This window comes from Triturus cristatus, chromosome 4_1 (genome assembly GCF_964204655.1).
Source record: "Triturus cristatus chromosome 4_1, aTriCri1.1, whole genome shotgun sequence".
Classification (NCBI taxonomy): domain Eukaryota; kingdom Metazoa; phylum Chordata; class Amphibia; order Caudata; family Salamandridae; genus Triturus; species Triturus cristatus.
In genome coordinates, this window is record NC_140585.1 from 824,216,541 (window position 1) to 824,230,402 (window position 13,862).

Here is a 13,862-nt window from a genome sequence, read left to right on the forward strand (position 1 = left end):
CACACCGGCAAAGACCTACTAAAAAGTTTCAGAGCCTTTGCTGAACTTCCACCAATGTGATCACATATCATATCACCCTAATAAGTATTTACAACTCATAGTCTTATAGGAAAGCCATTCAACTCTTAGGATGAAGCAGTCATTGCTGTGGCAATGAAGTTGCACTACATAGACTATTGTCAGTACTAAAGGCCAGCCTCATTTATGTCACGTCTATGACGGCCTTTGTTTGCTTGACCCCTGTTTTTTCAGAAGGCACTTATGGAATGGTCGTCTCTGCCACCTTCCAAAAAATTAGGTGTGCATAAACCTCTGATAAGGGTGTTGGAAACAAGATCTAAACATTTTGCATGCTGGAAGATGTCTTATGTCATCCATAGTTTTTGTGGTGAGATATGTCGCTTCCTTTGACCAGCCCAAAATATTTTTCAATTACCCTTCTGTGGGACAGGAACCTCAGCTGCATTTCACTTGGTCACTTTCGTATTCCTCTGTAACTGAGCAACAAAGGACATTTGGCGTCAGAGCTGCTGCGTGACAGAAGACCGGAAGTGCTATGACGTGCGAACAAAATAATCTTAAAGTTTTTAACTGGGCATCCAGTCAGAGTACTCAGCAAACTGGGTATCCTGCATGCTTTGCACAATCTCTCATACATCATTCCTGCAAGAGGCTGCACGTGTGACAAAACAGAGATTGGTGTTTACAAGTTTCTCATTATTAGGAGAACTTTCACTATAGAAAGTAAGAGTCATACAGCACACACTCTGATTGGCTAAATGGTCTTCATACATTCATGACCAGACCGCTCACTACTGCAAGATGAGAAATGGTGCTGAGTGCTTTTGAAGGTGATAAGCCAAGGCCCAACTCCCTGCTTTGCTAAATTCAGTCTTCTCAGGAATACTTACAGCCAGATACTGCGGTGTGAGTCCGCCAAGGCCCGTGAGGTTCCCCCAGGTGGCAGTGTTGAGTTGCTGCATTTGCTGGGCCAGTTGCTGCTGCATGCGCCTCTGCTCTTTATCCTTTTGGGTATCTGCAAACTTCACCACTATTGGCGAAGAGCAGCCCTACGATTGGACAGATCAGAAAATGGGGATAATAAAGCAAATTTTGTGTTCATGTTATTACTCACACCTGAACATTCAGCACAGTTCAAGGAACTAAGTTGATCCGTCTGTAATTATTTCACATGTATTTAAGATATTTTCAAAAATCATTAAATTAAAAAAGACAAAGTTGCTAAAGACTAAGGCATAGTTTAATCATGCTTCCTAATAAAAAAAACCCTGGCACAGCTCAGGTAAGCCTTTAAATGCAAACACTGGAATTTTCTCATTGTACTAGAACATGTTCAATCACGATAACTTGTAGACATCAATGGAATGGAATTAATAGAACATACACAGCAACTTACTTGTCAGGCTGGGCAACGCCATGATATTTTCTACACTACTTCCCACCATGATGGTGGTATTTTGTAGCACAGATGGTAAACTAGGTTTCTTTCTCACTCTCTCCAACATATTTCGGTGAAGTGATTATTTGTTTGCAGAAGAGTTTAGCTAGTCGGGGTAGAAGGCACTGCTTTCACTTACCTTTGCGAAATGTTTGATAGGGACTTTACAGCAGTGCCTCATTCTGCCATTTTACATTAAGTAACAAGAATGACTCTGGCAATTGGCAATTTCCATTTTTGGAAGTGGCACTGAGTTGCCTGACTCTGGTCTGAATTTGTGCCCAAAGAGAAGAGAACGGGTGATGGACAGGAGTCCTAGAGGATCTGCAACCCAAAATGTTCAATGAGTTAAGTTTGTAGTCTTGTATATTTTGGAGCTCTTTGGAATGTCTTCCAAGTAGAGAAGAATGGATGCTCCAGACATTTTAAAAGGTAACCATCAGAAAGCAATATTATACAGGCCTTCAAGAATGGGTCTGCATTGCAAGATGGTATTTTATTGGTGAAGATAATGGAAAACGGAGCTTCCAGCTTTGTTCACCATCATTTTCTGAGATTTACATTGAATAAGTCGATCCACTGACCCATCAGTCAGTACGCAAGGTGAATCCTAGTTGTTGTATCATCGCTTTTAAAGGATGGCGTTCTTCAGAAAAGTATCTCACAGTCCCAATTGGGTGTTTTCATTTATGTCACCATTTTGGGTGCAAGGGAAGCAATGTGGTCATAATCAAACTGAGAGCTGTGTATGGGTCCCCAAACCAAGGCCAATTCAAAAGAGAAGACCAAACCTTCAGAGACTCACCTGTAGGAAACCTAATACGCGAAATCATCTCTCATCCTATCAACTCCACGTCAGATGTCAACACCCTTAAAACAACTTCAGCAATTTTTGGGGAAAGCTATGTGACCAGTCACGCCCCAATTACCATACACTGGTGCAAGCTAAAGCCTTCAGTACCCTGGTACCCAAACACCTTGCTGACAATAAACAAGCAATTTGCAGATAGGAAAGAAAATGGTAGAAAAACAGAACTCCTAGGGACCTCTTGATACTTAAATCCCTCCGCACAACATTTAAAGCACTCACCATATCAACCAGAGCAAAGTACTAAAGCAACACCATCAAGGAAGCGACCAACAGACGGAGAACACTGTTCAAGAAAATCAAACACTGTAATTACCCCTTGCCAGGCGCAACTATTCCTCACTCCACAGAAAAGTGCCATGTCATCAACCTCTTCTTCTGTTTAAAAAATACAGCTAACCAACAGCACATTGATGAAATAAAGCCTGCTCCAGCTCTTACTTCCACCCCTTCTATAGAATTCCACAATGGTCAGCGTTCAAAGCCATATCTCTCTTGCTGATATTGCTCAGAGTCACTTCTTATGAAGATGATGTCTTACCATTGTCCTTCATTAAATCTCTCTCTGGAGATACTCTCTTACCCCTGGTTACCATTGTCAATGCCTCCCTCCCCTAAGGCATCTTTCCAGAACTTCTCAAAACAGGGCAGATCCTCCCACTTCTAGAGAAACCTATACAAGACCCTGATGACCCTGCCAACTACTGACCCCTCACTCACCTACCATTCATCTGCAAGATAATTGAAAACACAGACTATGTTCAAACCCACACCAATGCTAACCACCTATTCAACGACTACTAGTCTGGCTTCAAATCACCCTGCAGCACAGAAAGTGCTTTTTTACACATTTGACCACAGTTGAAGATGAACCCTATCTGCAGATATTCCTGGACCTCTCCGCTGTCTTCCACACAGTCGACAGTCCAACCCTCATACTCACCCTGGAGTCTTTATTGGGATTCACCAGCAATGCTCTTTACTGGCTTTCCTCTAACCTTTCCAACCAACAATAGTTTTTTCACATGGGCACATCCAGGTCACAAAAGATCCCTATCGCCTGTGGAGTACCCAAGGGCTCCATATTGCCTCCTGTCATCTTCAGCCTTCATACGGAGCCACTTGGTGTTCAACTCATAGACAACAGCATCAAGATTCACTAATATTCAGTTGAAACACTTCTCCGCTTCAGATATCCAATGCCTTAAACACTCCTAGCACATCATCCAGATTTGGATGTCAAGGATCTACCTGAAATTCAACCCAACCAAGACAGAACTCCTGTTATTTGCCAAGAATACTAAACAAGATCCAGTACAAACCTGGCTCAATCACATGAAACTTGAGAGTTTCGAACCGTAATTTCCACCGAATGTCAAGTCATTTGGATTCACCCTGGACACCAACCTCGCCCTCAAGAAACACATTGCCAAAAAACAGATGGCCTGGTACCAGCTCTCTCTTCTAAAGAAAGTCAAAGCTTTTTTTCCAGAAAGATCTACTTCATAGCCTCCCAGATGCCACAATGGCCCCCCCGGGGGCATTCTACATGCTGCAACACGTGTCTTCCTGGACCTGAAGAAATATGATCACATCACCCCCGCCTTAAGACACTCCATTGGCTCACCTTGCCAGCCTGCACCATCTACTAAACCTGCTGCATAATTTACGATTGGCAACCCCTGATAAAATTGCAGACAAACTCACCATCTCTAGTGGATCTCAGCAGCCAGAAGACAAACATAGGGCAGACTAAGAAGAGCAACAAAAAAAGAAGACAGCAGACCTCTCATATCCATGCACCAAGGGTCGGGACCAACATCGCTGTATTAATTAGGACTGCCTCAACTCTGCTCCTAATTAGGAAATAGCAGAACCTCTTTAAAGAACACTACATTACAAGGCATTATTCATCCTCAGCCCAGCTCGATCTCCTCTAACTTGCTGATTTTAAGCTTGTCTTTGACCATATACAGCGCTTCGCTGCCTTCTGACTAAGTTCACACTATAGAAATACTGTATACATATATGCATAAATGAGCGTGTAATCCAATAAATTGCTTGGTATAAAAGCCAGGAGCTTTTAATTCACAACAGAATCTCAATTTATTTTTTAGAACTCACTAGCAATAAATAGCATGAAATAACTGGTGGCACATTTAAAACCAAAGTATCATTGGAATTAAGACAGCAGTGTGAACGGAGTACACGACTTTACTGGAGTGAACGCAAATCATCAGACATTTGCTGGAAGACGACCCTCCAGTTTTACCCGCCACCAAAGGGATTTATATTGAAGCAATGTGATCCTCAAGTCCACTTTGACTGTTGTTACTCCACAAGGGGCTACCATAGAGTCACAGCACCTGCTGTTGCCTGAATGAATGTTAGCAAGGGAAAAAGAGTTGCCCTTTGAGGTACAAACATGGACACGCATGCTGTAAATCTTAGTACTGATGTTATCAGGTGGCCCGTCAGGTAGATGGAATGCTAAGTGATGCAAGCGAGATGCATGTGTAGTAGCTCCAGCTATCCTTTTGTGGCTGGTAAATAGGTTTCTTTAGGTTGAGTGATAAAAATAATTTTTATTCAGGTGTCAAGAGATCATCCAATTTGTGTAGGGCATCTAAATTGTTCCCATTAGATCACAACCATGTCTCATACGGTAACAGCTGGTCCCAGCCTGAAGTGGCATTAAGGGCAAACAATGGAGTGGAACATGGCCATAGTGATTGCTAGAGGGGCGATTTTTGCAAACATTCCACCCCCACCATGTTTTATGCATAAATAGTTACCATCATTATAATTGTTGAAGGTGATATGGAGTAGGTCTGTGAGTAGGTTGGTACTGCAAATCGATAGTCTGTGTTATGAAGACTTATTTAAAGAATGTGTTACCTAGGCAAAACCTGTATCCTGCTTGCAATTTTTAGCCAACAACACGCAAAATACATCAACCTGAAAATGAGGCTTGTGGTCCTCAACTTTGCAGAGAAGTATCTTTGCAGAATCCTAACCTCTCAAGCAGAAGTGAGCAGAGCTTGATTGAAAATCATGAAAAGAGAACTGTGAATCATCCAACAATTATTGTATAGAGTATGCACCATTTTCTAAACAAAACACTGTGCATAACTCTTTTAAGTGCATAATATTACTAAACAGTGGTAAAAGAGGAGAAGGGAGGTCAAAAGGTGTGGGTTTAACAAGAAAGAGACTAAAACATCAATTAATTGCAAAACCATGCCTTCCCTGTTTTGACAATGGCATTCCTATTGCCCGCTTTCCACTCCTGTTAACCATTCTGACCAAATCAGGCTTCTATCTTCTAAGGAAAATAAACCAACTTCCATTAAATTGGGAAATGTTAGCGTGTGAAATTCACATAATTTGCTTTTGTGTAATAACATGAAATGTCGGCAAAATTACAGCAAATTTGTGTGAAATGCAAATCTGCCATTTTGCGCAAAATTTAACGCAAAATGCAACTCTGCGCCAATTTTTCTCAATCATCTGTTGCTTCCATGTGTTGCTCTACATTTTTACCACGAGTGGTGGTAATTCATGGTCAATTATACCACAAAAGGTGCGTAAGTGGTGTGAAGGTGTAATTTAAAATAAGAGGTGTAATGCAAAATTCCTGAATTTAAGCTAATTTTGCCAGAATCATTTAAATGTCACCCCGGTGTAGACTGCGAAATTTCTCAGAATGCAAAACTCACAATTGCTGCTGCAATATTTTAGCGAGAAATGCATCCTGGAATACATTGTGCGTGCAAGGGCACATTTTATGCTACGAAAATAGCAGTCGAAATAAGGTAATTTCAACAAATTTCGCATAACTTGGCCCAAAGGTATCAGATATCATAGCACTGTACATGAGCACCAGTTGCTTACACAAGGACACATTCATTTTTTTTTAGTGATTTGCCCAGAATTATTTATTTATAACAAAACAGTCTTAACATTGAAAATAGGCACCTAAGTTCTTTCTGTTATGGAGGGACGTTTAAAATCCGATACTACAAGCTCTGCAACGCCTACATTTGCCTCACTATTTCTCCGATCACAAACGTGGCATAAAATTGGAAAATGAGTGAAACCATGAATCCGTTACGATTAATTGCTTGAGAGTGGAACGCTGAGGAGAATATGAAAAGTCATTATTTCCGGGGGGACTTTTTTCTTCTAAGCTTTTACATTCTCATAATCCGAGTTCCAGGGGCATGTTGAAAATCTATCTTAGTCAATGATGTGTGCCAAAGAACTGAAAATAATGAAATCCGTGAAAGGGGCTCCACCTGCGCAGTTGAAGCCCGGTTGCGTAATATATAACCTTCCATTTGAAAAGTCAATTTTTTTTCATTAGCCAAGAAATCAAAAATGCCAAGGGGCATTATTGGGATTCTCGGGTGTCCGGCGTTCATATTAGCTCTGAAAAGTCAACTTTCCAGAGGAATGACAAAGTATTAATACAGCTCTGGAAGGGCTTTCCACGGGAAAGTGAGGTGAATATAAATCGGATTGTTTTCTATCTTATTCCACTCTGTCCTTTCTCTATGTGCCCATCACTAGCTGTGCTTCTCTCTCGATGTACATATTAAATGGTGGCTATTGTTATCGTAAAGACCTGTATTCACAGACATTGTCATAACTGCGAGTTATAGGTTACCATTGACAAGCTGAATGGCATTACATAAAACCTCTATTGGTGGTAATTTTTATATCGGTGCTGCATAATATATAAATAATAAGCACTAATCACTTGTTTTCCTTAGCGCATCCGTCCTCCCTTTATTTCTTCATGTAGCTCTGTGCCTGGAGCTGGTTAAAAAGCATGTTTAGGTGCCATGAGGTTTTGTTCTTTACAGCTTTGTTGTAAAGTGCAGCATATTGCAGCAGAAAGCACAGTCTATTCTGCCACTTGCTCCTGTAGGACTGAAGGAAGTCCCTTTAGAATCCCCTTCCATTTTTCCTTCAGCTTTGAGCTGTGCAGACCTATGAACACCATCTAATCTTCATGGAACCAATATCCATTTCTGCAAAAGGCAGGAAGTCATTTTATGAAGATAGTAAACAGGCCTTCAATGCGTCTTCTGCCAGAAAGTATGGATAACAAACGCTACGCGAAAGATGACCGACCTCCGTCGCTTACACTCAGAGGAACACAATAATGTCTGAAATGACATCAATTGGATAGCGAGCTTCTTGACTATATTAAACCAAGAGGACATTAACCCAGTTACACAAGATAATTGTAGGCCTGGTTAACTAATATAAGGTGTCAATCGACCAGTTAGTGAGTAAGTAAGCTGTCACTGAGTTAGTGAAAGAAAGTTGCCATTAGCTTTGTTAGACCAGTGGGTCATTGGCTCAGTTTCAGTAAGAAGTCACCATTTTAGTTACACCAAGAGATCATTTGATCCAGTTAAGTCAAAATCATTGAGTAAAGTAGATGAAGCGGGCACTAGTGCGCTTAGATCAAATAACCATTGGCCTGATGAGATCAGATCAGTTCAAGAGAGAACAGCTTAAGAGCCATGGACCACGTCCAATTCATCACTAAAGGGCCGATTACGATGTGAGTCGGAAAGTTTCCACCTGACATCACCCCGGAATCAGGAATGACTGACTCGCGGACGGCTGTTCCGCCTCACCGATTACGATGTGACCGAACACTGTTCGGTCGGTTTCCCATTGTCTCCTATGGGAGCTCGCGTTCTGCCCGTCAACCAGCCAAACCACAGGCTCCTATTAGGAAATAAATGGGGTGCTTGCGGAAAACCCTGTACCCTGTCGCAGGCCCCCCATGGTACCTGTCACACAGTGCATGGTTTTACAGGGTGGCCTCTTAGGTACCCCCCTCAGCCAGCAACGGGAGGCCTCAGAATGAAGGGGGTCCTGCCAGGGGCCGCAAAAGTCACTTTCCGATAGTCTTTTTGTGTCAGACAGGCCGACTCGGAAAGGCTGCTGGAAATCGTCATCATAATCCTGAGGTCAGAAATACTGTCCATAGGGCTGTATGATGCAATTCTGACTGACATGGGTACTCCGAGAGCCAGTCGGAACTGATTCGGAGTGACCGCACGGTTTACCTTCCAACCGCGAACATCGTAATCAGTCAGAATGTAAACCGACTCAGTCGGTCGGAAGGGTTCAGACACAGTCTAGGAGAATCCATCTGTCGGTCGGAGCCTTCCGACTGACATTGTAATCAGCCCCTTAGTTGAAGAAGATATGGTTATTGAAGTGGTTACGCTAGTTTTACCTGGGACAAGTTTGGTGAGGATTATCTATTCAGGTTCTACTTCCTATGTTTAAAAGGAAAGTAATAAAAATCACTAAATATAGGTTGGTACAGATGTGATTGCTGCATTACCTAAACCAAAGGCTCAGACTGGCAAACATTACGAAGTTGTCAGAATCGCTTTAAAAACGCATTCCATTTGCTTCCCCATATGACAATGACCTGGTTCTACCGTTTGACAAGTTTGTTTTCCAAGTCTCCGTGAATGTCAGAAACTAGATGCTTGAAGGTTGAAGCACTTTCCTGATTTGCTCTCCGTTCAACCTTGCGTCAATGTTTGGTCTCAGTCCCTACTACTTACCAGCCCTTCGGAATTCGGACAACATCCATTATGTAACATAGATTTAATGGGCCCTAAAGGATCTAATAACTGGGTCCTCCTGTTTGAGGAGTGTGGTAAACTGTTCTTGACATCCAATCTGGCATATATCCTTTGATTTACTACCTCAAGTTCTAGTTATCAATTCATTTTTTTCCTTTTTGTTTTATGTGAACTCATCAATAAAACAGTAAAACTGCCTATTTCCCTGAACTACTCAGAATGAAAAGGTGAAAGCACATTTTGAAATGAGGAGAGGTAGCCGAGCTCACTTAGCTCAACACAAGGCTGAGGTATATGTAATTTAAAGGGACGTGAAGCCCTGTCCCACAAATGTAACACACTTTACCATTGGGTGCTTGCTCTTCATAACAGACCAGGCTGGTGTCAGAGATGGGCTCCTAGACACAGAGAGCTCTTAGTCTGTTGTGAAGCAGCATGAACAGGATTTGCTTGTATGTGCTCAGTTATTTCTTAGGGACATCAGCCCATGTCTCCACTCTCCCCTCCTTTCGATTGGCATTCAGCACATCTTCAAGATGTTCTACACTCCAATGCACTCTCACTGTATTCACAACAGATGTAGTGCCAAGGCCTTCTTCAATTGTTCTTTCTCGCAGTCCTTGGTTCATAGATCTAGAAGATGGTGGGCCGGTAGTCACTTATTGGCATGCAGCATAATCTCGGAAAGCTACTTTGCAACTGACGTCTGATATGTTGGTGCTAAACTTCGACGGAGCAATGAATTATGTCTACACTTTCTGGAAAGAAATTGTAGTCACAATGACGTGGAAGCACATTGGCGCTTTTTAGAACTGTGAAACGGTATTTCGGGTAAGATTATAAATGCGGGAATCTCAAGCTGAAATAGTGCACCTGCGGTTTTTGATTCCGTTCATTTAAACAGAGCAAATCAAATGATTTCCATTGTGTGCAAACACCATGACGAATGCCTCTTCCAATACTGTAATCTAGGGCAAAAAACACAAATTGCAAGCAAAAAACGTTGAATGTATGATATGGAAAATATATGAACCCTTGGCCTACTTAATGCTTCAAGAGACAATGGACTTGCAATGCAAACACTGCTACCAATGAAAACGACTGAACCAGGAATACCGCCATATTCTGCTCATGCACTCATTACACAAAGCAACAAAACCTAAACAGGATGCTGTGATGGTGACGTAGGCGCCCAACATGCTCTGGGAGGCTACAAGCATTGGCAACAATGAATGAGAAGGGGGAAATAAAAAGTACATAACTGAAAAAGCTTTGATTTCCAAAAACACTGCACAAAACACCACAAATCACTGCTGAACAAGGTTATCCATACACAGATATACAGTATACACAACAGAGTAGAACATGCATGCTGAAATGATCACAAATTGGACAGTCCAAGATGAGTGAAAGCTCGTCACTCCCGTGATGTTTTCTGTGCAAAATTCTTAGAGACTATGACAAAATCACAGACGGTTTTGAAAGGATTAAACCATCGTTCTGGTACTTATTCCCACACCTTTTTGGTTCCATTATCCCACCCAACCCTTCCTTCAATTTGTCACCTTTAAAGCCATATTCTCAATGTAGCCACAGGACGTAAATCCTTTTGGACCTGGGAAATATGATGGCCCGCTAAGTGAAAGTACTGTGTGAGTACCACAGATTGCTCCTGGCCATGCACCTGCACTGCTTTGCAGCAAATCCTGGACCTTTTTATCATTTTTATTGCATTCATCAAGTTGAAGAAATTGCACTATTTTCTCTACTCTGTTTAAAGTGGTAGTTGTGGGTGGATAAGAAAACTATCCCTTTTTCATACAGAAAACAGTTTTCTGTGCTTGATGCAGGGATACAATTTTGTGATCAGAGCTTCTCAGGTTGCACCTTTGTTTTCCATTCTTTTAAACTGAAGCAGGGCTAGAATTTTAATGTAGCAATATAATGCATGGGTATAAATGGGATGTGCTTGTTCTCCCCCACCGGGTTTTAATACATTATGGCCTCCCTCAAGTTCCCTAAGACGTAGGTGGCCTTCAAGGAAAGCTCATCTGTTCAAATTCAACTTTCTGTGTCTCCTCTTTGTTGTTAGGATGTAGCAGGTTATTTCGGGGAATCAATTGTTTTTCTGAGGTTGACTTTTTTTTGGTCGTGGGGCACATGTGTGAGAGCACAGTTAAGAATGTGACCTAAGGATAGGCTCTCGGAGAGTGCTAGGGCTGGACGTGTCCATCTGTGAGTTGTCCTAGCAGTGATTTGTACAGGAGAGAGTATGGCTTTACCATCCCTGATCATTTGCACAAAGAAAACGAAAACAAAAAAAGGGCAGATGATACAGTACCTCCATGGTCTGAGACTGGTGCATGGCTTTGATTGCATTCTGTGCCATTGCCCTTGTAGAAAATGTGACAAACGCACAGCCTGTGGAGGGGGGGACAAGGGGGGGACAGGGGAGCAGGAAAGACAAAAAAACAACAAGACAAAAGGGTTGGACGCTTGTTAAACCAACACAGTCTACGAGAACGGCCACAAGACGACACTGTTCTCAGTAGTAGTACATGAAAATAAAACAACTCCTGAAATGTTTGTGGTTTGGTACTCACAGTGCTGACTTGCTAATCCGACCATAGATGAAAGAAAAACAAAATGGGGAAGTGTTCTTTTCAGCCACAGGGTTGGTTTATAAATGTCATAGTTCTTTTTTAATTATTCAACTTAACATGTTTTACAATTTTGAACAAATATAACACAAATTCGGTTAAACATATGCTTTCACTTTACAACATGTAAATACAGTTTATCATTGGTAAACAAGCAGTGAACCCACATTCAATTACACTCCATACTCGTTTTCTTCCCTTCAGCAGCGCTGTTAATTCAGAATAAAGCCAGCAATGTTTTTTAAAGAAATCTTTTCAAAGGTCTGTCTAGCCATTATTTTTTATTATTTTTATTTTACGAAACAAAAATAAGGCATGTGCTTTCCAAATGTGTTCTGTTTTTGTTTGGCGCTTCCGTAGGATTGTCCTTTGGATGGGTAAAGTGTTATTTTGCTCTATGTGTGCCCATTTTCATGTAATTTTGCCCCTACAGTGGCATCTGCTCTAACTGTAGTAGATGCAGCCCACAGTGTAACGTCACTACTACTTGCCTCACTGTGACATCACACGGGAGTGATAGCACAACAGGTGCCACCCTACCTGTACGAGCACGTAAAGAAAACCAATCTGGGCTGAAACACATGAATACAGGACAATGTTATACTAATTTTTGTTTAGAAACAATGCAACCAACATGAAAAACAGAATAGGGGAAAAACACATGACAATAACAGACTAGACAGTCCCTTTAAAAGCAACATGACCAGCATGTCCAGATTCCCTGACCTCTGCCAGACAGATTCCCGAAATCAACCCTGAGATGCCCACTGACAGATCAACCTTGTAATTTAGCTCTTGAGTGTGAACACCAAGATGGCAATGTATTTGTACATTAGCAGCTAAGGTCGCCTCTTTGGTAGGTTCCAAAGGATAAATGTGAATTTAAAAGCATTAAGTGTTAAACACCTTTAATGTCCCTGAATGTAATCTGTTAGCTTACTGACTTTGTTAATGCCTTTAGAATGGAATACAATGCTTACATAGTAAAATGGCTGTTCGACAGTACATTGCTGTAAGCAAATGTTGTGAAAGGCACCTGTAAGAAATACTAGGTCTGTGAAAATTATAGTTGACTGGAAAGATGCACTTAGAATGCAATGGTGCATCATAATATAGAGGTGTGCTTCTCTTCAGCTCTAGGAGGATGACCATTATTCAGGATTCTAGGCAACAGATCACCTGAAAGTTTGACGCATCATTTTAGTCTACTAAGTTCAGATGTGTCATTGCTTGTCTATAAGACACTTTAATGTGATCAATGCAGTTTGAAAAACCTGGCTATTCCAATGAAAGGAAAATGACCTAGGAGCCAAATTGTGATTTTTCACCTCATTTAAATCATTGTTTTCAAATAGCCATTTGCAAGTCCAATCGTCTGGATTCTGGCGGTGCTTATAGAGTTATAAAACTTTAACAAAGAGCACACATTGGATAAAAAGTTTAGGATGAGCCGAATGCTTGAAACTCCTGGTTCCACATCCCTGAGAGAGCAGTTCTTCAGAACTAAAAAGCTCTCCTTGACAACTCGGCCTGCAGGTAGAGCACCACCATGGCAGACACAGTATTGGCACGGACCGGGTTTCTGCTTTAATGTAACTTTGAGGTGGTGCTGATGCTCTGGACAACAAAACCCTAGTGTGCGACATCCACAATGACAGATGTGCTGCTGTTAGATGACCCAACCTAACTAACTTGCCACTTTCAACCTCATTGCTTCGATCATTAGGTGCCAGTGGACATCACAGGGAATCAGACTGGATTCAGCAAAGTTGCACCTGGCTTATCTCCACAAAGCACTTTTAAAGAACACAGAATATTAACACTACAAACGATGTCCCACTGCAGCAAAATGTTTAGTTTTCCTGCCTAATTTAAATAGACATCAAATGAAAAAAGACTACACCACCCCCCTGAAGGTCCGACTCTGTCACTTTAAGACACATTCACACACCCTCACCTACTTGCTGCCCTGTGGCCAAGCAGCACTTCCATATCTGCCCCACCTCCAAAAATCAACAGATTCCTCCATCAAATTGTGAAGCTGAAACTATTTTTTTTCAGTCTTCCCCTTTTACCTTAGATTTGTACACAGTAGCTGGTGAGATTATCAAGTCAAGACTGCAACAACATTTTCAAAGAACACAGACAGTGCCTACCCTTTACCCAAAAAGCACCAAACAAACAGCCACAGAAGTGAATGCATGTCCACCCCCTCCCCAAAACCAAGCTATAGGGTACATAGTGACATT

General features: G+C 41.7%; 1 protein-coding gene across 38 annotated transcripts in view; it reads right to left on the reverse strand.

Annotated features, from left to right (window-relative positions):
- CELF2 (CUGBP Elav-like family member 2) overlaps positions 1-13,862 on the reverse strand; it is a 1,172,172-nt gene that overhangs the window by 110,184 nt on the left and 1,048,126 nt on the right. For 28 of the 38 annotated variants that reach the window (XM_085653524.1, XM_085653515.1, XM_085653510.1 and 25 more), the window contains 2 exons: positions 11,295-11,374; positions 912-1,070 (listed from right to left, as the gene is read on the reverse strand). In XM_085653524.1, the coding sequence (XP_085509650.1) occupies positions 912-1,070; positions 11,295-11,374 (239 nt within the window). Of the gene's footprint in view, positions 1-911; positions 1,071-11,294; positions 11,375-11,556; positions 11,569-13,862 lie in introns of all 38 variants that reach the window. The other 10 variants (XM_085653522.1, XM_085653493.1, XM_085653488.1 and 7 more) reach the window with 1 other exon arrangement.